Source organism: Delphinapterus leucas, chromosome 6 (assembly GCF_059928025.1).
Source record: "Delphinapterus leucas isolate spDelLeu-1000000601 "Yukka" chromosome 6, BTC_Dleu_Yukka2, whole genome shotgun sequence".
In the NCBI taxonomy this organism is placed as follows: Eukaryota; Metazoa; Chordata; class Mammalia; order Artiodactyla; family Monodontidae; genus Delphinapterus; species Delphinapterus leucas.
Window position 1 is genome coordinate 117743245 of NC_143134.1, and position 26077 is coordinate 117769321.

The window sequence follows — 26077 nt, forward strand, 5'->3', positions numbered from 1 at the left end:
CCAGTTGGGAAAGGGCTCTACCCTTATGGCAGGAAGGGGACCAGTGTCAGAGTGAGCAAGGTCAAGTTTAAGTTGAACTGGAAGTTTAGGTAAACCGTGGTGGAAGCTAAGTGACAGTTACGCTGCCTCTTCTCTTGATGGCTTGGGTGACTTGGGAGTGGTTTCTCTTTCAGGCAAAGATTTAATTGGAGTCCAGAATCTGCTAAAGAAACACCAAGCCCTCCAAGCAGAGATTGCCGGACATGAGCCCCGCATCAAAGCAGTTACACAGAAGGGGAACGCCATGGTGGATGAAGGTGGGTGTCGTCGGAAAAGTGGCTTCATTCTCATTCCTCACGGCGCTCTTCTTGGAAGGCTGAGTGCGCGGACCCGAGTCAGGCTGGGCTGTGGGGTTGAGGACCGTCCCCGCTCTCTCCTGACTATGACTTTGACTTGCCCATAACCTCTCTGAGCTGAACTTGTTACCTGTGAGGTGGGGATGATACCACCTGCTCCCACAGTTGTGAGGATTAAACAAGGTCAGACACTGAGGAGGCTGAGACAGTGCCCGGCAAGTGTGAGTCTCCATGACTGGGAGTTGGGGGAGTGGGGGCTGTTATTTTTATTGTTTCTTTATGATAACATCACTGATACCAACTAGGGATACCCTCCTTCTTAGAGTCTAGATAGACTTCATGCTTTGAGGAGGCAGAAGACAAGCAGATCTGTTGGGCTGGAACCTGGACCTCTCGTAAAACTGAAAATATGAAGGGGCCTGGCTCCCCAAGATGTAGTGTCGTGGGTGCTGCGAGCGCACAGAGGACGTTTTTGTCCTGCTGCAACGTGTCCACCTGCTTCTCGTTGTCCTCCCTCCCCTGCCTACCTCGCAGGCCATTTTGCTGCAGAGGACGTGAAGGCCAAGCTCCACGAGCTGAACCAGAAGTGGGAGTCGCTGAAATCCAAGGCCTCCCAGCGGCGTCAGGACCTGGAGGACTCGCTGCAGGCCCAGCAGTACTTCGCCGATGCCAACGAGGCCGAGTCGTGGATGCGGGAGAAGGAGCCCATCGTCGGCAGCACCGACTATGGGAAGGACGAGGACTCGGCTGAGGTGAGGCGAGCTGGGGGCTGCCGCGCTCGGGCTGGGGCTGGGGCTGGCTAGGAGAATGACCACGTGGAAGGTGCAGCCTCACGGTTGTCGCCCTTCGAAGTGTTTCAGCGTCTTTTTTCCCTTTTTACTATGGAAATTCAGTCATACTTAAAGAAGAGAGGAGACGGCCTTTCACCATCAGCCGTGACCATTTCTCCATTCTTGTTTCATCTTTCCTCCCCCACCTGCGTACACCTACGTACATAAACACAGTTCTTTGTTAGTCATCTTTTTTTAGTGGACCCCTTAAATTTTATTCATAAAGGTCTAGGTGTAGCCGTGTGCCTACCTCTTCTCTTGCCAGTCTTCACAAAAACCACAGTGAGCTGAATATTGACACGACCTGAGATGATTTTTGGAAGTGGCGGTAGAGGAAAATGGAGAAGCACCGAGTGTGGCGGGGAACGAGGTTCCCTGGACGAGGGAGCTGCCACTTGTCGGGAATGTTTATTTCTTAGGATGGGGGTGGATCTGCTGTACGTGTGATGTTGTTCTTTATGTCCCTTCATGTGTTTCAGGGGTTGCATAGTTAAGCATGTAAAGGCAGGCTGAAAAGATTATAGTAGAAATCACAGTATTTCCTCCAAATTAAATGTTTATCAAAAAGGGGGAGAGAGTGGAGGACTGATCAGGTCGCCGGGTAACTAAACAGATTTCAGAGGCAGGTGGCGTGTGGGAGAGGCAGCAGGGCGGCTCTGGCTTCTTGCTCAGGGTCGCCGTGTGTTATTTTGGTTCCAGGCTCTGCTAAAGAAACACGAGGCTTTGATGTCGGATCTCAGCGCTTACGGCAGCAGCATCCAGGCTCTGCGAGAGCAGGCCCAGTCATGCCGGGTGAGTGTGGCTTCCGTTCAGCAGCTGCGAGTTCCCTGGGGGCTGGGGGGCCGGGGAAGATGAAGGACCCGGATGCGGCCAGCAGGTGTCACGGTCATGGGTGTTGTTCTTGTGACCTCAAAGATCCCAAGACAGCTGAACTTCCTGAATCAGATTTTGTTGGTAGCTTCAGAGAAGAACTCTCACAAAGGTGTGTTTGGTCAATTTGGGACAGCTGTGGAAGTTGGAGTCCGCCGTGGGCTTAGGTGCCACACCGGGGACATCCTGTAACTTTGTTTGCCCTTCCTTTGGATTTTTAGCAACAAGTGGCCCCCATGGATGACGAGACCGGGAAGGAGCTGGTCTTGGCGCTCTACGACTATCAGGAGAAGAGCCCTCGAGAGGTCACCATGAAGAAAGGGGATATTCTCACCTTGCTCAACAGCACCAACAAGGCAAGCGCAGAAAGAGGCCGTGGGCGGCTCTCCATCAGCACCGCCAGTTGCGCTCAGTTGGGCGTCTAGGGAGTGTGTCTTTCCAGGATGAGGCTGGTTTCGAATTTGAAGACTTTAGTTCCCTGGTCCACCTCCCACTTCATACAGGTTTATCCTGTTTTGCCTGTGATCAAGATGACCAGTCTTGTTTCCTTGAATACCCAGAAGCTAGTGTAATGACCCACCCTCTCAAGGGTAGCTTTTTTCACCATTGAAAAAAATTCCAAGTGGAATTTTTTTCTCTCTTGAATCAAAGTGTGCTCCTCTGTAGCTTGTACCTGTTGGTTCTAGACTGTACGACTACAGCAGACAGTTGAAGACGGCGCCAGCGTCACCCCGTAGGCTCCGTCTTCTCAAAGTTGAACGCTGCCTGGTTCATCAGCGTTTCTCGCCTGACACATTCTGGTTTGGCAGTGTCCTCGGAGTGAGGCCATGGTCCTCCACGTGTCATAGGACTGATCCCCAAAGAGCCTGCCTCCCCTCTCGGTCTAGGCTGGGGAAGTGTCCTCGGCCCGGCCGTTGTCAAGAACCTCCTATTCCCACACCCTCAGCTTACCCCAGTCGTGGGAGTTTGAGAAAACCTGACTGGTGTCTTTATTGTTGACTCTCACCCTCAACCAACCATCCGGTCTGACTGACTCACTCAACAGCAGCGTTGTCCAGTAGAACCTTCTGTGGTGGTGGATGTTTTATGTCTGTGTTGGCCCTACAGTAGCTGCTAACCGCAGGTGGTTGTGAAGTACTTCACGTGTGGCAAGTGCAGCTGCGTTTTTGTTTAATTTCACTTAACTTACTTAAGTGTGGCTCATGGCTGCAGTATTAGCACAGTTGCAGGGCGTCTACGCGAAGAGAAGGCTGGCCTTCCTGTCCCGAGTCATGGGGGCTGCACTGTGACCATCTGCATACTTGGCACGTCACGGGATTCTCTTGCCGTGATTAGAGCTTTCTTTTGTATGCACACAGGCCTCCTTGGATTCTTCCTTCCTCAGGGGAGGAATTGGCTTTCAAGTCTCTCTTTTTTTCCACTTAGGACTGGTGGAAAGTGGAGGTGAACGATCGTCAGGGTTTCGTGCCGGCCGCGTACGTGAAGAAGCTGGACCCTGCGCAGTCGGCCTCCCGGGAGAACCTCCTGGAGGAGCAGGGTAGCATCGCGTTGCGGCAGGAGCAGATCGACAACCAGTAAGGGTCTCGCCATCGGGCGCGAAGGGCCCAGCGCCGCTTGGGGCTTAGTCTGCGTCACGCACGGGCTGAGGTTTAGGCAGCGTCCTGAGGCTCCAGAGCAAATGCTCTTATGATGCCTGTCTGCACTCAAGAACACACTCTTCCTGCCTTTCCCAAGTCGCTTCTAACCCACACAACTCTGTTGGAACCTAAAATCCCTGACCCGTACCTTTGTTTTCCATTGTTTTGTTGTCTTCCCCCGCATTGGCAAGTTTCTTTTCCTAGACATTTGCAAATTACCACCATCTCAGTCTTTGTCCTCAGATCAGGAGATGTTCTTGAAATGGGTTTTTAGCTGTTCCACACCCCTCCTGCTCTGCCCTTTGTAAAAGGCCGCGTAGGGAGCGTCTCGTCTATTGACTTTGTGCTCTGAGAATGGAGTATACTTTTTATGCATCGGCTCTGTCTTCTTTCCTGTAGCTAAGCCCCCATAAAGATCTATGTCCCTCCTTTAGGGCATATCTTACTCTGCTAATGAAATCAAAAGCTTTAGACACTTGGGAGAGACCCAGAAAATACATCCTCACTAGAGTTTAGAATAATAGAACTTTTCTGACCCTGATGATCCCCGCGAAGATCAGTTATTTATACACTTAATTAGACGTTTTCTGTTACTGTTAAGACAAGAATGAGAGGTTTTGGCCTGGATCATAAATACGAGAGCAAAACAGTGGACCAGATATCTGACTACAGTTGCGTGTTAGCCCTCAGGAGAATCTCTTCCTCGGGGCGGTCACTGTATCCCCTGGCCTGGCTCTGCGAAGTGACCAGTGTTTCTAGCACAGGAACATTTACTGCCTTAAGCGTGGCAGACGTCAGGAAAATGAAGGTGAACTAACCCTCTAATTTAATTTGATTTTCCTGCTCTTTCCTTACTGTGATTTTACTCCCGGCCTGGCCTGCTTCTAAGAGCTCTTGAATGACTCCCTAATTTTCCCCACTCAAAGCCTCCGCTGTCACAGCACCCATCGGAGCCGCCGCCTTCCATCCCCGTGGATTAACCCACTAATCCGTGCGTGCTTTTGCTGTGCCCCTCTGTGCAGGACGCGCGTAACTAAGGAGGCCGGCAGCGTGTCTCTGCGTATGAAACAGGTGGAAGAACTGTGAGTAGGCTGGAAGCTCTGCCGAGCGCCGCCCTTGGCTCCCCGTCCATCCTTCCGTTGCCGCTTCTCTTGAAGGCGCTCGTGGGTCCAGGAAGGCGAGGGGCGGGAGGGGCCCGTCTCCGGCAGCAGCTTTCGCTCACAAGGGAAGGGGTTTGGGTGAAGCTGTGTCAGCTGTGGCCGCTTCTCTCGTTGGTTGCTTCTGTGCAGCTGTGTGTTCAGAGTGTTGTTGGTTCCCCTGCTGGTGGCTTTTGTGCTGGACCAGCCGCTCTCAGCAGACCCGGAGGCCGATGATGCCATAGCCCTCAGTAGGCAGGAAACCACATGCCTCGTAAAGTGCTCTGATACTTGGTAATTCGTTCCTTTTTTATTTCACTTCTGGAAGCTTAGAATGGATTCTAGATTTTTTTTTTTTTTTTTGGAATTTTAACTCAGTTGTACTAAGCTTGTCATTTTCACATCTTTAAAGATACCAGAAGTTCAGTCTTTTGTATTTTAGTTCCCCAGCGTGAGAGTGTCATTTGAGTCTCTTCATAAGAAACGTTCAGCTAATGAAATGGGATTTATGTGATTTCTCCTTCTGAAGTGGCCAAAACTTTCTGAGAAATAAATGTATTATTTTAGAAACAGTAGAAATTTCCTACTGTTCCGGAGATACTAAAATCCTATATGAGGCTATTTAAGATAGCTCAGCATACCTTCCCCCACCGCCTGGGGGCTGCTGGCAGAATCACACGGCAGGAGAACAAGCCCTCTGTATACATTACGCGCAGCAAGTTCATCTCATCGCGCAGCTGTAGTCGCATGGAGCCTGTGGTGGTGTGCCAAACGCTTGGTTTCGGTCCTTTGTGGTTGTGATGTCAGTGCGCACGTGGCTGGGCATGAGTGTGCCGGGCCACCCAGCCACCCAGTTGTGAACAGTGCAGTGTGTGCTTGTCCCTGAGGTTGCCTGTGGGTGCTCGGGGTCTTCGTCTGCCTTCCGATACTTTGTCACCAGGGCATCATCGTTACCAACTCGCAGCCTGGGACCCACATCTTGGAGACAGCTGGTAGTTTGCCACTGTAGGAAGCTAACTGTCTCCCCTGCCCCCTCTTGTCACCCTCTCGAATTACATCAGGTACCATTCTTTGCTGGAACTGGGGGAGAAGCGTAAAGGCATGTTGGAGAAGAGTTGTAAGAAGTTTATGCTGTTCCGTGAAGCGAATGAGCTACAGCAGTGGATCAACGAGAAGGAAGCGGCCCTGACGAGCGAGGAGGTCGGTGCAGACTTGGAGCAGGTCGAAGTGCTGCAGAAGAAGTTCGATGACTTCCAGAAGGTACGGAAAGTTGTTCGGGGACTTGGTTCTCTTGACTTTTGCTGCGGATTACCAGAATGAAAATTCAGTGATTATATTCCTTCATCTCTGTAGCCATTTTTAAACGAGTTTAATCGAAACTTTTCTCACACCAGTTTAGTTTTGAGGAAATACATGCAGTTTTTTCTACATGTTGTTTTAAGAACTTTCCTAGGGCTTCCCTGGTGGCGCAATGGTTGAGAGTCTGCCTGCCAGTGCAGGGGACATGGGTTCGAACCCTGGTCTGGGAGGATCCCACATGCCACGGAGCAACAAAGCCCGTGAGCCACAACTACTGAGCCTGCGCGTCTGGCGCCTGTGCTCCGCAGCAGGAGGGGCCGTGACAGTGAGAGGGCCCGCGCACCGCGATGAAGAGTGGCCCCCTCTCGCCGCAACTAGAGAAGGCCCGTGCCCAGAAACGAAGGCCCAACACAGCCAAAAATAAATAAATAAATTTAAAAAAAAAAAAATCAGATTTATATTAAAAAAAAAAAAAAAAAGAACTTTCCTAAACCTCACATACGAATGTGTGAAAGTAGTTTTTCTAATTGGGGCTAAATTCACGTAACATGGAGTTAAGCATTTTAAAGGGTACAATTCAGAAACAGTTCATTCACAGTGTTGCACTACCATCCCCTCTGTCTAGTTCCAAAACATTTTTTATCACTTTAAAGGAGACCACAGACCCATTAAGCAGCCACTCCTTATCCCCCTCTCCCCTGCCCCCCAGCACCTGGCAGCCACCGAGCTGCTTCTTGTCTCTGGATTTATGTATTCTGGACATTTCCTATAAATGGAATCATAGATCATGTACTTTATGGCTGACAGCTTTCACAGAGCATAATGTTGTCAGGGTTCATCCTTGTAGATGGATCAGTGATCTGTTAACTGTTTATGGCTAATGTTCCATGGTGTGTATATACCACATCTTGTTTATCCATTCCTCAGTTTAAAAGTATTCTTGGGACTTCCCTGGCGGTCCAGTGGTTAAGACTCTGCACTCCCAATGCAGGGGGTGTGGGTTCAATCCCCAGTCAGGGAACTAAGACCCCCGCATGTCGCACGGTATGGCCAAATAAAAAAGTATTCTTATAACCAGTTCAGGTGGGTTGAGGGGCTTTTCTCCCAGAGTGGCTAGCATTAAAATTTCATCACAGTTTTGACATGTGTCCTGTCCCCCACAAAGAAAGGTTTTTAAAAAATCTCCAACCAGGGCTTCCCTGGTGGTGCAGTGGTTGAGAGTCCCCCTGCCAATGCAGGGGACACGGGTTCGTGCCCCAGTCCGGGAGGATCCCACATGCTGCTGAGCGGCTGGGCCCGTGAGCCATGGCCGCTGAGCCTGCGCATCGGAGCCTGTGCTCTGCAACGGGAGAGCCCACAATGGTGAGAGGCCCGCGTACCGCAAAAAAAAAAAAAAAAAAAAAAAAAGAATCTCCAACCAGAATAATGGATTTTTAAAAAATTAATTAATTATTTATGGCTGCGTTGGGTCTTTGTTGTTGTGCGTGGGCTTTTCTCTAGTTGCGGCGAGCGGGGGCTGCTCTTCGTTGTGGTGCGTGGGCTTCTCGTTGCGGAGCACGGGCTCTAGGTGTGTGGGCTTCAGTAGTTGTGGCACACAGGCTCAGTAGTTACGGCTTGCGGGCTTAGTTGCTCTGAGACATGTGGGATCTTCCTGGACCAGGGCTTCAACCCGTGTCCCCTGCATTGGCAGGTGGATTCTTTTTTTTTTTTTTGGCAGGTGGATTCTTAACCACTGCACCATCAGGGGAGTCCCAATAATGGATTATTATTAACTACAGGTAGTTCAGTAAACATGAGACAGACCGTCTCCGATGCCCTACTGTTTTCTTACTTCCTTGGTAGTGACAATCAGCATTTTCTGATTTAGGTGACCGTCAAGGAGTAGAAAAACTATAAGATACCTATTGGACAGAAATTTATATATTCAAACCATAGTTTACGAGTACCTGTTGCTCTTCTTTGAATTGCTCTTGTGGGTTTTAGTTATTATGTCTTTTTCTTTGAAGGATCTCAAGGCCAATGAGTCACGGCTGAAGGACATTAACAAGGTGGCTGAAGACCTGGAGTCCGAAGGTCTCATGGCGGAGGAGGTGCAGGCAGTGCAGCAGCAGGTGGGGGTCTGGCCCCTGCACCGTGTCTGTTAAGGAAGCAGCCTGGCTCCCCCTTCATCCTGCGTAGCCTAGCACGCGTGCTTCGTAGCACAGAGTGTGGCCAGGGCACAGGTTCTCTGTGTGACCTACACTGTCTTGGTTACCTTTGACGGGAGGGAAAAACAGCTGTCCTCCTTATGCCCATTAAATATTGTAGAAGTTGTTGAATGTTTCTTTAGCCCTTAACTAGTAATAAATTCATGCAGTCCCTTAAATAAAGAAAAGGTATTACATAGGAACACTTGGTCTCTTTTAGACTTTAAGAAGCTCCTCTGGCCAGTCAGGCTGCCTGTCTTTTTGGAATTCTCTCCAGGTTTGACGTGACAATGATGAGTGTAACTTAGAAGTGTGTATTTCCTCTAATAATAGAACTGGTTTTCTTCTCTGCTTGTAGGAGGTGTACGGCGCGATGCCCAGGGTAAGTGTCCGGTGCCCCGTGTGGAACTTGAACTTGAGAAGGATTAGCTCTTGGGAAGAGTATAAAGTCAAGAGCCTCATAAGGATTTCTGTTCTTGAACCTCAAGAGATGCCTTTTGTGTGTAAAAATCTGTGGAAAAGAAATAGCAGAAAAAAAAAAAAAGAAAAGAAATAGCAGAAGTTGGTCTCTATTGGCCATCCTCCAAAGATCAAAAGAGTTTTTTCTCTGTTCAGTTACCTAGAACTTTTTCCACAGCAATTCTTTTTTTTTTTTTAACATCTTTATTGGAGTGTAATTGCTTTACAATGGTGTGTTAGTTTCTGCTTTATACCACAGTGAATCAGTTGTACATACGTTCCCATATCTCTTCCCTCTTGCGTCTCCCTCCCTCCCTCCCTCCCTATCCCACCCCTCCAGGCGGTCACAAACCACCGAGCTGATCTCCCTCCCCAGCAATTCTTTAGGTGTGTTTATCCCTCTTCAAAGAGTCCTCTGAATATGACATAAAGAAACGCTGGACATTTTATTAACTTTCCCCATTGTCTCCATCTCTGCTACTGCATTAAAAAAGGAAGACCTTTTCTCTCCTGTTTCTTTGCTTCGTTTCCCTCGAGCAGCCTTGCAGTTTGCTGCCAGCCAGTGTTGAGTTCTGAGTCACAGAGGGAATTGCTGTTCCAGCTGATTTCTCTGTGAACTTCCTGTTGTCCAGAGGGAAGGCCGGGGCTGCTTTGTTTTGTGCACAGTTGCTTGGCTGCCTAAATTGCCTCCTTTTTCTTTGAATAGGATGAAACTGATTCCAAGACGGCCTCCCCGTGGAAGGTAAGAGCTTCTGTGCAAATTATTATTTCCAAAGGTTTTCCAGGAACAGAAATACTTTACATCCTTTTCTGGCGTGCCTGTTATCTGAGTATTTAGGCTTGTCTGAGCCTGTGGTTGTTTCTGGACTTGTTTGGCCTGGTGTCTTTCTGACCCTGGTGTTGTATTCTTGGAATCTGTCATCCTTGAAATGGGGTGCTTAATACACAGAAGCAAAATGTCTCCCTACAGACGCTCAGCACAAATTCAGTTAGGTCGAGTTTATCATGCACTGTCGCTGCCAGGGTATACAGTTGGCCCTCCACGTCCGTGGGTCCACATCCTCGGATTCAACCAACCGACAATTGAAAATACTAGCATCCGATCCATGGTTGGTTGAATCCAAGGATGCAGAACCCGCCCATACAGGGCGCCGGCTCCAAGGGACTTGAGCATCTGTGGATTTTAGTACCTCGGGGGGTCCTGGGATCATTCCCTGTCGGGTACCAAGGTTACAGGGGTGACTGCAGTTCACAGAGGTCACACTGCATAGTCAGGCATGGTCCCACCAATAGGACTACAGCCCAAAAGGACACATGATGTGAGGATGAAAAGGAGCGTAAGCTCCACTCATCGTCTGCCTGACCGCTTCCTCCCGGGGCCTAAGAAAGGCTTGAGAGAAGGTCCACATCCTGACGAGACACATAAAGGGGGGACACCAGATGTTTACCAGCTGCAGTGGACATTATTCCAGAGAGATCCAGGAGTGGTGTTTGACCAGAGTGGGCATAACTTCCAGGAGGACAGGGGATAAGCTTTTTCATGTGAAGCGTTTATAGCCGTGATTATGGAACTAGTTGCCTAAATGCCAATTCTAGCATCTTTCCTCCTGACCCAGCTCTTCAGGAATATGCCACTCGAGTTATAGACAAGCTAGAAAGAGCAGATTTCTACTTTATGAAAGTACACCTTCCTAAAATCTGAAGAAAGCATGAAAACCTCTAAAAACAAAAAGTCTCCCCACACCGGTCCCTAGGTTGGTACTTCTCAGCCCTGTCATGAGGCCTGACCTGTTGTGACGACCTAGGCTGAAAGGGGTTTGTTTCTTTGGCCTCCTTATCCCTCCAGGCTCTGACCATTCTGCTTATTAAATAGGCTCCAGATTGGCAGGAAGGGTACATTTTTCCTTGGATTCAGCTTTCTCCTCTTTTCTCAATCTTAATTTTCGTTGCATAGCAAAATTCAATCATTGGTGACATGAATGAGCAGCACCCTTACCTGTCTGATCTCCTGCCAGAGTTTTTCTGGTAACAGGTATTTTTTCAGAAACGTACTCCAGATGACTTGACAAACACCAGTCAGTACCTCCTGTTTCTGAAAAGGATTCGAAACAATGGGTGTCTGCTTTCCAAACCCTGTACGCACCCACACTGGTTGAACACGTCACTGGGTGTGTCACAGGAATATCCTAGGAGCCTAACTTCCCTGCGTCCAAGCTCAGCTCCTCCTTTTCTTTACATACTTGAAGATTACGAGCATCACAGTGCCTGCCAAGTAGGGTTTCTTTCTGATAAAACTAGGCAGGCTCTGAGATCCCAAGGGGCGTTTGATTTTTAGAAGTGACTACATTGATGAGAAGGAAGCTAACTCGCCAGCGTATTTTCTTTTTCATCTAATAAGGCTGTTGCCCTTAGTTCAAGGGGGATACTGTTAGAAGGAACCACAGTCCAGTAACCGTAAACAGAAATGAGATTAGTGGTGTCCTTGGCTATTTAAATAGTCCCAGCCGCCAGCATTTGTTCAGCTAAGTGTGTTTTCTGGACTGTTCTCCTGTAGTAGGGACAAGAAAAAGACACCAATCAGTAGTCTTTGAGCCTTTTTTTCCTGTCCAACCAGCCGTTTTAATTGTGGTTTTCACCGCTCTTTTCACTCTTCGAGTAAAATGAATCATTGAGTTGGGTGTGATTGTGCACTTGGGTTTCTGCCTGACTTTCTAGTTGTTGATACTCTCATTGCTGCTCTGCTCAGAAATTTGATGGTACCCTTTTACAGTCATTTTGGTGGACATTTGGAACCTAATTAATAGCACTTGCACCTCAGATTTCTCTCTTAATCAGCAGACACTTGATTAGTTTGCTCTTCTGCTTTCCTCCCCACATAGTCTGCTCGCCTGATGGTTCACACCGTGGCCACCTTTAATTCCATCAAGGTAAGAAACCATGGCAGATTTCCTTGTCTTCCCCGGTCTCCTTCCTTGTCTCCTTCTCCTGTCTTCAGCAAGGCTCTTGTCCTAATTAGTCGTATGAACTGTAGCACTGGTCACTCTCCTGGGCCCGAGGGTGTCCTGGCCAGGACTCTCTTTACTCTCTTTGTGCAGCAGGAGGCTGTGCTCAGCTTGCCTGGTCCTGGCGGTGAGCCTGGTGAGCTCCTTCCCTCACCCCCAGGAGGGCCCGGAGCTGCGAGGAGCGTATTGTTGGAAGGCAGTGACTGCCTTTCTTGCCTCCTTTCTGGACCCCGAGCTGGCTTGTCTCCCCAGTACAAGGGCCTGCAGCTGCGCTGCGCTCCTTGGGCTGCTGCTGCTGCCCGGCGATGCAGCCGTGCGGGGTGTTGGGGAGCAGTAGACTTGGGGATTCGTCCACTCGGTGGTTGTTAGGGAGCAGTTGCTCTGAGGCCGGCACCAGGCTAGGCGCTGAGAGTGAAGATAAGTCAGCGGCGTCTCTCCTGCTTCCGCGGTGATTCCAAGTCAGGTGTTGGTGGAGTGTTCGCGCCGTGGCGTCCGGCGAGCTGTGGCAGGGTCTGGCTTTCTGGACTTTTGCTGTCGTGGCGTGCTCATCGACTGAACTAGGAAGCTTGGAAACAGGAAATCATCTGTGCCCCAGCCTTTCCTTTCACGTTAAGCCACCATTCCTCTGGTTCTGGCCCTTTTCCCAGAGTCTGGTGTGGCTGACGCTTTGCTGTCCTCCCCCAGGAGCTGAACGAACGCTGGCGGTCCCTGCAGCAGCTGGCCGAGGAGCGGAGCCAGATCCTGGGCAGCGCCCACGAAGTGCAGAGGTTCCACAGGTGAGGGACGGCCGGGGCTGGCACGGGGCGAGCAGGCCACAGTTGGGTTCACGCCGACGGTAGCGGCTGGCTCTTGTCGATGGTTGTGCTCTCGCACCTGGTGGGCGCTCTCAGTCAGCAACGCTAAGCGGATCCATATGTGGTGCCAGTGAAATGAAGTTTCCCTACTTGGCCTGAGGTTGAGGCAGCCATACTCAGCACTCATTAACTTGAACGTGTGTCCCACCTGCAGAGATGCTGACGAAACCAAAGAGTGGATCGAAGAGAAGAACCAGGCTCTAAACACAGACAATTATGGCCACGACCTGGCCAGTGTCCAAGCCCTGCAGCGCAAGCACGAGGGCTTTGAGAGGGACCTCGCGGCCCTCGGCGACAAGGTGAGAGGACGTGCGTGTGGAGCCGACTTCCTGCGATTCTGCCCGAGGCTGCGCTCCCTCCTTCCCTGCTGCTCACCGCTTTCTTCCCCAGGTGAATTCCCTTGGGGAAACGGCCGAGCGCCTGATCCAGTCCCACCCCGAGTCGGCAGAGGACCTGCAGGAGAAGTGCACCGAGTTGAACCAGGCATGGAGCAGCCTGGGCAAGCGCGCCGACCAGCGCAAGGCCAAGCTGGGCGATTCCCACGACCTGCAGCGCTTCCTCAGCGACTTCCGGTGAGAAGCCGGCTCGCTGGCTCTGGGCCAGAGGCCTTTCTAGCTGGATTAAATGCATGCCTGGATCTAGCACTTAGAAGGCTTAATCCTGGGAATTCCCTGGAGGCCCAGTGGTTAGGACTTGGTACTTTCACCGCTGGGGGTGTGGGTTCAATCACTGGTTGGGGAACTGAGATCCCACGAGCCACACAGCAAAAAAAAAAACAAACAAAAAACAAACTTAATCCTGAAGAAAAGCATTTGCGTTTGAAGCTGTAGAAAACTTAACCACAGCTACTGTCTGTAAGAACCTGTTTTTCTGTAGGGTGAGAAGATCTTAGTTATAAACCTGTTCATTCTTCCTCTGAGGAATTCTTGAGTTTTTCTTTTCTTATTATTTCAGTAAGACAAACAAGAAGCTTTGAAATACTTTGCCTGGAGTTCTAGCCCCATTCGGTAGATTAACTAGATTAACCCCAAATAGCCCTCTGAGATAAGAATTATGTAGTTCTCTCTTTTCCTGGGCAGAAGGCCTGCTTGCCAGGTAGCGTAACAGCCATTCCTCTGTGGATCTGGTTTCCAGGGACCTCATGTCTTGGATCAATGGAATCCGAGGTTTGGTGTCCTCAGACGAGCTAGCCAAGGATGTCACCGGAGCCGAGGCCCTGCTGGAGCGACACCAGGTAGGTGGGCCTGCGGAGCAGCGGAGACGTGGCTGCCCTGCCAGGCTGGGAGGGCCTTTGCAGCTGACGTGAGAGTGGGCAGCTCCTGCCGGTACCTAATCCCTTCCCTCCTCTTGGCAGGAGCACCGGACGGAAATTGACGCCAGGGCTGGCACTTTCCAGGCGTTCGAGCAGTTTGGGCAGCAGCTGTTGGCCCATGGGCACTACGCCAGCCCCGAGATCGAGGAGAAACTACATATTCTAGATCAGGAGCGGGCAGACCTGGAGAAGGCCTGGGTCCAGCGCAGGATGATGTTGGATCAGTGCCTTGAATTGCAGGTACACGTGCTGGACAGTAGCTTCCTGTTTGCTGCAGGGTTTCTGGCCAGGTATGTCGTCGCCACAGGCTCTGTCTTCTCACCCGCCCGTCCCCTCTTCAGCTGTTCCATCGGGACTGCGAGCAGGCTGAGAGCTGGATGGCTGCCCGGGAGGCCTTCCTGAGTACCGAAGACAAAGGGGACTCGCTGGACAGCGTGGAGGCTCTGATCAAAAAACACGAGGACTTCGACAAAGCCATTAACGTCCAGGTGAGGCCTTTGTACCTTTCCAGGTTGACATCTTCGGTCTCTCTGTTGGCGTATTCTCCTTTCCCTTCTCAGTGACGAGAGAAAAAAATAGTTATTGTTTGCTTAACTCAGCTGCAGAGCTTTGGCAGCATCCTCAAATTAAAATACTTGGTGTTGACTACAGAGGAAGCAGCGTAGTCCCCATCGGGTCCAGTGCAGAGCTGTGCATTCTAGGAAAAGTGACGTGCATTAATAGTTTTTTAAACTTTATATATAAATTCTGGCACTTCTGAGGTTTTATTTGTTCGTTTGAGGCATACTTTTAAAAATGTTCATGTTATCCAATTTGTGTCTTTTTTTATGTTATTTATTTATCTTTGGCTGCGTTGGGTCTTTGTTGCTGCGCGCGGGCTTTCTCTAGTTGTGGCGAGCAGGGGCTACTCTTCGTTGCGGTGCGCGGGCTTCTCACTGCAGTGGCTTCTCTCGTTGTGGAGCACGTGCTCTCGGCGAGTGGGCTTCAGAAGTTGTGGCGCACGGGCTTAGTTGCTCTGCAGCATGTGGGATCTTCCCGGACCAGAGCTCGAACCCGTGTCCCCTGCATTGGCAGGCGGATTCTTAACCACTGCGCCACCGGGGAAGTCCCATTTCTGAGGTTTTTTTTTTTTTTTTTAATAACAGAGATGCCACAGGGAAAAAATTTTATACCAAAAGGGAAGAAAAACAAACTTATGGGTAGGTAAGTGAATCCATGAACGTAAACCAGAAAGATGCAAAACTCCTTGGCTTAGAAACCATTTTGTTGAAAATCGGACAGTGTTTTCTTATGAAACCTAATCTTGTACGTGACGTCTGCTGGTGCTCAAGCCCCGGCCCCACCCCAGCGTGACCTGGAATCTTCTTGAGTTAAACTCTACTCTAATAATGATTGAAATCAAGCTTTCCTCTGGCTTTTTACACTCCTGCTTCTAGAGTGTCAGTGTATTCTGATCGCATCACCAGCTAGTCACCCAAAATAACCGTTGTCTTCTCGAGACCTGCAGTCCAGGCGAGGCGGAGTCGTCTTGCCCGCCTTGACCTCACGCGTCTTGTTTGCCGACAGGAGGAGAAGATCGCCGCCCTGCAGTCCTTTGCCGACCAGCTCATCGCCGGGGGCCACTACGCCAAAGGCGACGTCTCCAGCCGGCGCAATGAGGTTCTGGACAGGTGGGTGGTCTGTGCAGCCGACGGGTCTGGCCGCCCTTGTGTGAGCGGCCCAGCCTGTCTGGTTCTGTGGGGTGCTCACCTTTGCTCTCGGTTTCACTTTCTCAGGTGGCGACGTCTGAAAGCCCAGATGATTGAGAAAAGGTCAAAGCTGGGAGAATCGCAGACTCTCCAACAGTTCAGCCGGGATGTGGATGAGATTGAGGCTTGGATCAGTGAAAAATTACAGACTGCAAGTGATGAGTCATATAAGGATCCTACCAACATCCAGGTGAGCTGAACAGATTAGCTGTTTATCTCCAAAGTAGCCTATGTTATTGAGCAGATCTTGTTAAAATAAGGTATCTTTAAAAGAGGGACATACCTCTAAGACAACTTCCTCGTACCCCCAGTGATGCTGAGAAAAAGTATTTTAATAAGATGAACCGGTGGGAAAGCCTCACTTAAATGATGAGAGCCGTTTCAGAAGCCGCTTTCCTCATTTGCCTCTGTTGAAACCGTGTCTGCTATTAAAGAGTCTGCAGAAAAGGCCCCCCTTGTATTTGCTGTTCCTGAATGCTCACCTTCCCAGGGGAAGTATGACAGCAAAATGAGTTTCTGTTGAATAGCTGATGTGCATATTCACATAAGTGTACTGAACTCTCGTTATTTTAATCTATTTTTGTAGCTTTCCAAGCTGCTGGTAAGTTTTATGTTTTTTTTTTAAGAGTTCTAGTTAAACGAGCTCCAGTGTTTGTGCTCTTGTGTGTAGATTCTCGCAATTGTAGATTCTGCCGGTGTCTCCTCATCCATGCTTTTCATTTCTAATCATCCATCAGCCTCCATTCAAGTGTCCCCGTGGGATGTGGCTTTCTCTGTTGTAATTAGCCTGCAGCCCTTCGCTCCCCCTCCCCCTCCTAATTTATCACTTAGGCAGGTTGTGCACAGTGTTTGATCTGGGGGGCAGTAGCTGACTGCTTTCTTTTAAGAGGTGTGCTTCTTTTAAAAAATGAAATCGCTTTTTCTGCGTAAACTTGGGTTCCTCTTGCTCTGGGCTCGTGGCTCTCGGTGGACTAGGGCAGGGCCAGGTGTGAGAGTCTCGTTGCCCACGCAGTCTGGCATCCAGAAGTGCTGGCCACTGGAGAGGGACAGCTGGAGATCCACAGAGAGGCAGGTGATCTGCTTCCTAAGTCTAAGGGGAACTGGGGGTGAGAGGTTAAGATACAAGTGAACATTACCCGAGGGGCAGGGAAAGAGACTTTCCAGTCAAAGTGTAGCTTAGAAGTTGCCTAAATGGTTGGAAGAAATGAAGAAATAGAATGGATGGGAGTTGAGCCAAAGAACGATCAGAACGAGAAACAGAAGAAGAGGGGCTTTTGTCGGGACGCGTGGGCATTTGAGACTCTCTGTTTCTGTAGTTGGGCTTGGGCGCAGAGTTGGTGCCGGGACGCTTCAGGTTGGTGCTGCATTTCGCCAGCCACATGGCTCCATCTTTTGACAGTTGCTGCCCCTGAAATGAAACATTTGATGCAGAATCCTTCCCCAGTTGTACTGCTTTTTTCCTTTTAGTTCTTTTTTCCCCATATCACATTCTTGCCTGCAACCCCGCATTTCTCACCCAGAACTGCCCCACAGCTGCATCCTCCCACTTGTCTCCCATGGTGCCCCCCAGCCTCAGATGCCCATCATCCTCCCAGCCCTCTCTTCTAGCAAAAAGAAATTCTTACCTACAGTCAAGCCTGGATTTTGACAAATCCAGCGGTTTTGATTGATTGCAGCTGCCAGATGAGAAGCCGGCAAAGCCAGGGTTTGCGGCAGCTGTAGCCTTGTTCTCTGTCGACGGAGGGGAGGCTGGCCCTCGGACACCTTGTTTCATAGTGCCTGCCACCTTAGGTGATGAGAGGGCCATATGTGTGTGTTATTAGTTAGAGCTGCTTTCCACTAAGGAGAAAGCCGTGGATGGAAATTGATGCACAAGTAGATCCAAAACTACAGTTGGCCGTTACCAGCTCCTGCAAAATGTTAGAAAGTGTATAATTCTAGGATTTCACTCACAGATAGCTAGTCCAACTGACTTAGGAGTTGACACAGTTCACCTCCTCCTGAGCTGGTGCACTCATTTCCTTCCTCCCAGCTCGGACCTTCTGCTGAACTTCCATCAGACTGACCCCTAAAGTATTTCGCACAGATTCTCTGATCACCTTCTGTAAAAATGTTGACACTTGCCCCTAGTTCCTCGAGTCTGCTACCACTCCCTCCCTTCTGAGAACCCCTTCTCCCTGAAAAGACAGAGCCTAGCAGGACCTGGTTTCGAAAGGTTGTGGCAGGGTTTCTTTGGTGTTTTCAGAGCAAGCACCAGAAGCATCAGGCCTTCGAAGCAGAACTGCATGCCAATGCGGACCGGATTCGAGGGGTTATCGACATGGGCAACTCCCTCATTGACCGCGGGGCCTGTGCCGGCAGCGAGGACGCCGTCAAGGTACGCCATCCCCCCAGCTCCCCTCCTCCTGGCCCGGGAAGAAGAGGGGGCTGGATTTGACTTTCAGCGTTACCGTCAGCTTGATGATGACTCTAGAATGCAGTCTTAGGAGAATAAACGGAAGACTTCTGGCTGCGTTGCTGAGGGGATGCTAGTGAGAGTGGCTCCTGTGAGCATCTTCTGTCCTCCTCTGTGAGGGGCGTCAGGTCGGCTTCCAGAGAGGGCGCTGACCGTGGAGCTGGCCATGTCCAACAGCTCTCTTCTCTTGCCCAGGCCCGGCTGGCCGCCTTAGCTGACCAGTGGCAGTTCCTGGTGCAGAAGTCGGCTGAGAAGAGCCAGAAGCTGAAAGAAGCCAACAAGCAGCAGAACTTCAACACTGGGATCAAGGACTTCGACTTCTGGCTCTCTGAGGTGAGGCCGCGGGGCTTCCCTTCCCCACTGGAGGATTCCGTGGAAAGGCAGGGCTCTCCTGACGTCCCTTTTAACAGAAATCATCAAGTGTGAGCTGTGTACTCTGAGGGGTTTGTAGTCAGAGGGAGGGAATGTTTACACAAGAGAGAGCTTATCTCTGGTTGGACGTGGGTCACTTGTTTCCATAGGAAAATGCAAACAGGAGTGGGTGGTGGGGTCTGTGTGCAGGCCGCTGTCACGGTGCCCAGATAGAAACCAGAACACCAAAGAGCCCGGAGTCCAGAGTTAGTCCTGCGGTCTCTGTAGACTGTTCGGAGAGTACAGAAAGTAAAAAGAAATAAAACATTTTTAAAGACCACTATTCTGTATCTCTCTGGTCTACACCTATTTCCATGACTTTTTGTGCAACTGTTCTTTTATGTGCATTTGAGCTCATGACGTAATTTTTCATCAGGACGTATTGGTGGTGTTATTTCAAGTCATGAAAAGTCTTCCTGAACATTTGAATAACTGCCTTAGACCATCACAGAGTTAGGCCATAATTTAACCATTCCCATACTGTTGGCCACACTGGTGCTCCCAGCTTTGGGGGATACGTTTTGCTGCAGTGAACATCTCTGTACATTAGTCTTTGCCCAAGCTGCTGCCTCTCTGCCCAGGGGAGGGTCCACGCCAAGCCGGCACAGCAGCAGCGTGTGGTGGGGAAGTTCAGCTGTCCAGACGGGGGGGCCTGGGGGACGAGTGGGCATCCTGGGTTTGCCAGGACAAGGGATGCGCTCCAGATGGCAGCCTTCCCTTTCATGTTTCATTGCCAGGTGGAAGCCCTGCTGGCCTCTGAGGATTATGGCAAAGACCTGGCTTCTGTGAACAACCTGCTAAAAAAACATCAACTGCTGGAGGCGGACATCTCTGCCCATGAGGTAAGCAGAGGGGGCGCCAGGCCGGGCTTGGGACACGGCCGCGCGTGACTCTAAGGCACCTGGCGCATTCGGGGAAGGACAGTGATGTTCATCCCTTAAAGCCAAGGTGCTCAAACGCTGTGGTCTCGGGGCCATTTTGTACTCTGAACTATTATTGAGAGCCCCTAGGAGAGTTAGTTATGTAGGTTTTATCTATTGGAATTTGCCATTATTAAAAATTAAATTTTTAGAGTTAAATTTTTTAAAACAATTTCAAAAACATTAAAAAATTTCAAAAGGTTACCTACTGTATAATTTCATTTATATGATATTCTCAAAACGACAGATTATAGAGATGGAGAACAGATACGTGGTTGCCAGGAGTTAGGGACAGGGTAGGGGTACAACTGTAAAGACTATACGGAAGTTCCTTTGTGCTCTCAGAACAAGGTCCGTATCTTGATCTTGGCGGTAGTTATGTAAATCTACACATATGATAAAACTGCATGGAACTACTTGCACATACTCAGGGACACACAAATGCATATAAAAATTGGTGAAATCTGAATAAGGTCTATGAATTGTAGCAATGTAAGAAAACTGAGAAAAATGTGTTAATTCGTTTAAAATAATAAACCCATCACAAGTTAACGTAAGTAACATTTTTTATGTATGATGTCTCTGTTTTTCCAAAAACAAAAATATAGCAAGAAGAGTCACACTGGTTACATTTTTTGCAAATCTCTTTGATGTCCAGCTTGATAGAAGACAGCTGGATTCTTGTAGCTGCTTCTGAATTCAGTTTGTTGTGTGTGATGAAAATACAGCCTCACACAGGTAGAGGAGGGAGTAGTATTTTAATTCAGATAATTGTCGATACTTTTTGATACTACATCCAGCTCAGTAGGTGGTAGTTTCTAAAGGTTAGTTGGAAAGTGAACTTGGAAACACTGTCAGCTTTTCATACTGTCTATATTTAAATCCACTGGTCCATCTTGGACTTTGAATGGATCATTTACTCATGCCTGAGGTTACAGAATCATTTGGGAAGTGTTGATTCACAGAGTTTAGATCTTCTAAATGTTGACACATGTCTGTATATGGTATCAAACATCACGTTCGTTAACATCACAGCCAGTCTTCAACGGAAAAATCTACATGTATCCGGAAGCTGTCAGGCTCACGGAGGTGGATGCCAATTTTCCAAAATTCTAATTTCCTCATGAAAGTTTGAATTTTATCATTAGCAGCAAACTCAGTTTTCCTTAAAGTGACAGGTTCACTTTATTCATTCTCGACAAAGTATTTGTCAGCTCCCAAAGTCAGAATGACCACGGTTTGTCCGTTGGCCGTTCTTTTCGAGTGAAACTGGCGTGCCGTGGAAGAAGTGGCCAGTTCGGCTCGGAACGTGCGCTTCTCCTCAGCGCAGTCATTGAACTTCGGCACTCGGCGGAAGTGCTTCGTGTGGGTTCCCCGTTTTATCAGACAGGATATGAAAACGACACGTACTCAAAGATGGAGACTTAATAAAATTAACAACCTTGCTGCTTGTTTAAGGATGTTCTTAAGTGAAACAGCGATTTCTACTGGGAGTGCGTGGCAGTGAAGAGTTGGATTTCAGCTCGTAGTTTGCCACTGCCTTGAGCAGCGCCACCCCTACCCTGGATTTTGCACCATCGGTGCAAATGTTCACACAGTAAAAAAGGCAGATCATGTTTTTGTATTGTTATGAAAGTAGTTTTGATCTCTTAGAATTCTCGGGGTCCACATACCACACTTAGAGTAACCTGAATAAATCTTAAACCAACCCGTCAGTGAAGAAGTCCCGAGTTCTGATTTACGAGCAGATATTCGTGGGTGCCCCAGCTCTCTGACCCCTCCGTCGTGTCCCCTGCCCAGGATCGCCTGAAGGACCTGAACAGCCAGGCAGACAGCCTGATGACCAGCAGTGCCTTCGACACCTCCCAAGTGAAGGACAAGCGGGACACCATCAACGGCCGTTTCCAGAAGATCAAGAGCATGGCAGCCTCCCGGCGAGCCAGGCTGAACGAGTCCCACCGCCTGCACCAGTTCTTCCGGGACATGGACGACGAGGAGTCCTGGATCAAGTACGCACCCCGCTCCGGGTGCCCTCGGAGCCTTTCACGGAGGGCGTTAGGAACCCTGGGCTTATCCTCTCCTGGACCGTGGTGGTGAGATGGGAAGTGGGTCAGAAATGGCACAGACTCGGCAGCTGTGCCCAGCTGGCCCCAGCCTCACTGCACAGCCGCAGTGAGGCGCCCCGGCTTCCCCTCCTGGTGTCTGGGCATGTGGTGATGGTGGTCGGCCATGGCCTCCATGTGGCAGTGTGTGTGATGGTGTCCAGGGCTTGTCTAGTCCCTGCCCTTAGGTCACTGGTGACATGAGTGAGTTCCCATCTGGGAAAGATGGTCTGATCTCCTGGGGAAGATTGCTGCTTGCAGGAAGAAAAGTTCGTCTTGTTTGTGTTTATCTCCCCTCCCCCAGAATTTTAGTCTGCCTTTTCCAGATGATGTAGCCTGTAAACAGACCATTTTTAAGGACAGGATTCTCTCAATTCACTGCCTTAAAACACTGTTTACATTAGCGTTTTCATATGTTACCGCGTGTGATACGTGTGTATTTGATCAGGTAGGATTGATAGGGCGACAGCAGCGGCACCTCCTTGTTCTCCAGTGCACCCCGACCCTTTGCAGAGTCGGACACAGGAGGTGCTCCTGGAGACGTACGTGGGCACTGTTCATTGGGGAAGTAGAGGCTTTTTTCCCCAGAAGCCTGGCTTCTGAAGGACTTTCCTGGAGAGATGGGTAGATGCAGGTGAAGGACATCACGGGGTGCGTGAGCTTCACGCTCTTCGACTGCACGTCTCCAGCTGAAGACACGCAGGTGCAGAGGCTGACCACCCTCCTGTGCTGCCCAGGGAGAAGAAGCTGCTGGTGAGCTCGGAGGACTATGGCCGCGACCTGACGGGCGTTCAGAACCTGAGGAAGAAGCACAAACGTTTGGAGGCAGAACTGGCCGCCCACGAGCCGGCGATTCAGGTGAGGCGGGCCTCTCCCGGCCGAGCGGGCAGCGGGACTTGAATGGGCTCAGGTGAGCTCGTCTCACTGAGGTCTCTACAGTGGTTATAGCTCCTCATCCCACAGCGGGGTGGAGAAGGCCTGAGTCTAACGTCGAGGCCCTTTCCTGGAAGCACCTGTTGACCCAGTCGTTCCTGCCTGTCAGGGTGTCCGGGACACCGGAAAGAAGCTGTCGGATGATAACACCATCGGGAAGGAGGAGATAGAGCAGCGCCTGGCGCAGTTCGTGGAGCACTGGAGGGAGCTGAAGCGGCTGGCGGCCGCCCGGTGAGCGTGGCGGAGGGGCGGTGCCAGGGCCCTCCTGCGCCCCCGGGGCCCTCCTCTTGGCTGTGCCAGCGCCCGCGGTTGGCTTGCTCTGACAGGCCCAGGCCGAGCTGGTCCCGTTATGTGAATCCGGACCGAGCGTATGGTTCCAGGATCTCGTGTTGGACCAGCAGTCGCTGCTCTGTGTTAGGAAGAGGGCTCGCGTGAACCGTTTACGTCCCATGCTCGTCATTCGTGTTTGTAAGCGTCCAGGTTAGAGGAGGTTATGGCTGATTTCATACTGTCCCCTGTGATTAGGGGCCAGCGGCTAGAAGAGTCCTTGGAGTATCAGCAGTTTGTAGCCAACGTGGAGGAGGAGGAAGCCTGGATCAATGAGAAGATGACCCTGGTGGCCAGTGAGGATTATGGAGACACTCTTGCTGCCATCCAGGTCAGAGAAACTGGAGGTGCTGCCTGCTGCTTCCTCCCCCCTCCCCCGCCCCCGAGCAGCTGCCTGCCCCACCCTTTCCCTGCCCGCTTGCTCGGTGGCCGTGCTCTTCCCAGGAGAGCACTCAGAGCCGGCAGCCGGCATCTCGTTGGCGGGTCTCGGTCCTCAAGATCCCACGCGAGAGACGCTGCCCCTCTGTAGACAAAATTGGGGTGACTTTGTCAGCCCCAGTTCATGGAGTCCTGCTGTCAGCCCAGCAGTATGGTTGGTATCGTTAACCACAGGTTACTAGAACCCTGTTAGTTTCCTGTGGCTGCCTTAGCAAAGTACCACAAACTGAGTGGCTTTGAAACAATAGAAACTTGTTTTGTCCTAGTTTGGCAAGGTAGAGGTCTGTGATCAAGGTGTCGACAGGGCCTTGCTCTCTCCGAGGCTTCTAGGAGAGGACCCTTTCTTGCCTCTCCCAGCTTCTGGTAGCTGGGCTTGTGGCAGCGTGACTCGAACCTCTGCCTGTGCTTTCTTTCACATGGCTGTCTTCCCTCTGTGTCTTTGTGTCCCCGTGGCATTCTGTCTGCCTGTGTCTGTGTCCAGATTTCCCTCTTCTTATATATGTAGGACACCAGTCATATTGGATTAGGACCCACCCTGATGACCTGTCTTAACTTGATTGCACCTGCAGAGGACTCATTTCCACATTCTTAGGTGCTAAGGTCTGGACCCATATCTTTGGGAGGACGCAGTTCAACCCGTAACATATTTCCTAAATACGTTGGTTACCTATTGCTGTGTCACAACCCTAAAAACAAGTTTATTTCCCACAATTCTGTGCATTGATGGGCATTGCCTCTGCTGTTCTCACTGGGACCCCCTAACACAGCTGCACTGAGGCAGAAGGCCGCTGGGCTGAGAGGTGCACGGTGATGTCACTCAGGTGGCTCCAGCTGGGACGTTTCAGTCCCCTCCACGTGGCCTCTCACCATCTGGCAGCTTAGATCAGCTTCTTCAGGCAGCGTTCAAAGAGGCAAAGGCAAGGCTGCAGGGATCCTAAGGCGTAGCCTGTGGGACAGAGCCGCCCCGGGTCTCGGGGGTGAGGCGACTCCCCTCTTCATAGGGGGAACTGCACGTTGTGGTCGGGTGTTCCTCCATCCGTGCCACCAGCTGTGGAAGCAGAGTTAGCATTCCCGAGGGTCAGGGTAGCCCCAGAGCTGCGCTCCTCCCGGTGGGAATCCTGTTCAGCTAGTTGGGGGACGCAGGTAGGAGGCAGACGCAGTCAGTGGTTTCCTGTCCTCTGCATCGCTGTGTTCCCTGGAAGCCGACACGAGGGGTGTTGTCTCCGGCACTTCAGCTGTACGGAGGAAAAGACAAGATTTGGGAGGTCCCGCAGGAGATGTGCTCCGGTTAAACCGTAGGGCGGGTGTCACTGTTCTGTTGGTGCTTATTTGAAGGCTGCTCGGTGTCCATTCTCTGGTCTCCTACAGGGAAAGGGGCCTGTGCTGGTTGACTGGCGGCAGCCTCACCCCTTCAGAAAGGCCTCCGGTTATGCTCGTGGTGTCCTCGTTTTACTGCTGTAGGATTTTCTGTTTATCCTGTACGTGTCTGTTGTCTTAGCCCCAGCTGGACTGGGGTGCGTGCGAGGGCACCTTCCAGTCCTGCTCCTCTGGCCCCGGGGCCTGGCCCACCGCACGCACGTGCCAGGCCCTCAGTGGCGAGCCTTGCTGTTTCCCCTCCAGGGCTTACTGAAGAAACATGAAGCCTTCGAGACAGACTTCACTGTCCACAAGGACCGGGTAAATGACGTCTGCACTAACGGACAAGACCTCATTAAGAAGGTGAGCCTGGCCCGCTGGTAAGACCCTCATTTCTCGCTCCGGGACACCGCGTGCTGGTACCACAATCCGCAAAGCTCCTCCCCTGGGATACTCACCAAACAGAGGTCTGCGTGGAGACCGGTAGCGGCTCCATTCCTGCATTGCGTGTTTAACTGGATATTTACCCCCTTCTTGAAGCCAGTTAGTAAAGCCATCCTGCAGCAGTTGTTTTTCTCTGCTTTAATTAAGCAAAGAAGCAGCCCTGCTGTGACATTGGCACTCCCATGTGTTTGCTCTTCTAGTTTACTTCTCCAGGAATACAAGCTCTTTATAGAGGTGGTAGAAAACACAAGTGGGCAGGTCAAAACAGTCACCCATAGGACCACCACCGGAGATGGCCCCAGTGAGACCTCCGTGCCGGACCCTCCAGACTCTCCTCATGCTGAGGCACCCACTAGGCTAAACGGCAGCTGTTCAGTGGGTGTACGTCGCTGTGTGAAACCTGGCTGCTATCCAGGATGTTTTATAAATGTGTCTGTCGGAATCACAAGGTTCATTTCATTCAAACAGCTTTCTAGGGAGAAAGCAAAAAATAAGGGGTCTTGGTGCTGTCCCAGCAGCAGTGAAGTCGAGTCACTCCCCAGCTGAAATCCAGACTAAACGCGGTGCCGCGATCTGTCACGAGGTCCACAAGACATGTAGTTGCACGAGACAAATGACTTCTATCGACTCTGATTTCCTGTCACAAACACATAATGAGTAAATAAAATTCCTCATCACAGAATTTGCACTGGTGATCAGGCCTTAAGACTAGAGATTTGGTCCACAGGAGGTAACTGTAGTTAAAACCTGTGTTCACTAGGGAGCTTTTCTCCTCACTCTTGTGGGCAAACAACCTAACGGAGACTAATTTCAGATACAGACCATATCCGCGTAGATGAGGCCTGTGTACGACTCACCACACACAAGTGCGCCCCACCTGTGAGATGACGGCTTGTGAACGTCCTTCAGCCTTGGGGCAGAGAGCCTGGTGCTCTGTTTCCAACAGCAATCTTCGTTTCCTCCCTGAGTTTCTTTCTGAATTTTATGCTGACTTATGGTTTGTGTTTTCACATACAGTTTTAA

The 26077-nt window shown here is 50.5% G+C and overlaps 1 protein-coding gene across 6 annotated transcripts in view; it reads left to right on the plus strand.

The window, feature by feature from the left end:
• SPTAN1 (spectrin alpha, non-erythrocytic 1) overlaps positions 1 to 26077 on the plus strand; it is a 60253-nt gene that overhangs the window by 25859 nt on the left and 8317 nt on the right. For 3 of the 6 annotated variants that reach the window (XM_022578561.3, XM_089913812.1, XM_089913813.1), the window contains exons 18-44: positions 174 to 296; positions 870 to 1087; positions 1865 to 1957; positions 2257 to 2391; positions 3461 to 3609; positions 4695 to 4754; positions 5870 to 6068; positions 8114 to 8218; positions 8652 to 8675; positions 9459 to 9494; positions 11632 to 11679; positions 12439 to 12530; positions 12763 to 12907; positions 12999 to 13180; positions 13743 to 13842; positions 13963 to 14160; positions 14262 to 14408; positions 15487 to 15590; positions 15696 to 15858; positions 17914 to 18045; positions 18319 to 18456; positions 19272 to 19376; positions 21255 to 21463; positions 22294 to 22414; positions 22599 to 22720; positions 23015 to 23147; positions 24875 to 24973. In XM_022578561.3, the coding sequence (XP_022434269.1) occupies positions 174 to 296; positions 870 to 1087; positions 1865 to 1957; positions 2257 to 2391; positions 3461 to 3609; positions 4695 to 4754; positions 5870 to 6068; positions 8114 to 8218; positions 8652 to 8675; positions 9459 to 9494; positions 11632 to 11679; positions 12439 to 12530; positions 12763 to 12907; positions 12999 to 13180; positions 13743 to 13842; positions 13963 to 14160; positions 14262 to 14408; positions 15487 to 15590; positions 15696 to 15858; positions 17914 to 18045; positions 18319 to 18456; positions 19272 to 19376; positions 21255 to 21463; positions 22294 to 22414; positions 22599 to 22720; positions 23015 to 23147; positions 24875 to 24973 (3380 nt within the window). The remainder of the gene's footprint in view (positions 1 to 173; positions 297 to 869; positions 1088 to 1864; positions 1958 to 2256; positions 2392 to 3460; positions 3610 to 4694; positions 4755 to 5869; positions 6069 to 8113; positions 8219 to 8651; positions 8676 to 9458; positions 9495 to 11631; positions 11680 to 12438; positions 12531 to 12762; positions 12908 to 12998; positions 13181 to 13742; positions 13843 to 13962; positions 14161 to 14261; positions 14409 to 15486; positions 15591 to 15695; positions 15859 to 17913; positions 18046 to 18318; positions 18457 to 19271; positions 19377 to 21254; positions 21464 to 22293; positions 22415 to 22598; positions 22721 to 23014; positions 23148 to 24874; positions 24974 to 26077) is intronic. The other 3 variants (XM_089913815.1, XM_089913816.1, XM_089913814.1) reach the window with 2 other exon arrangements.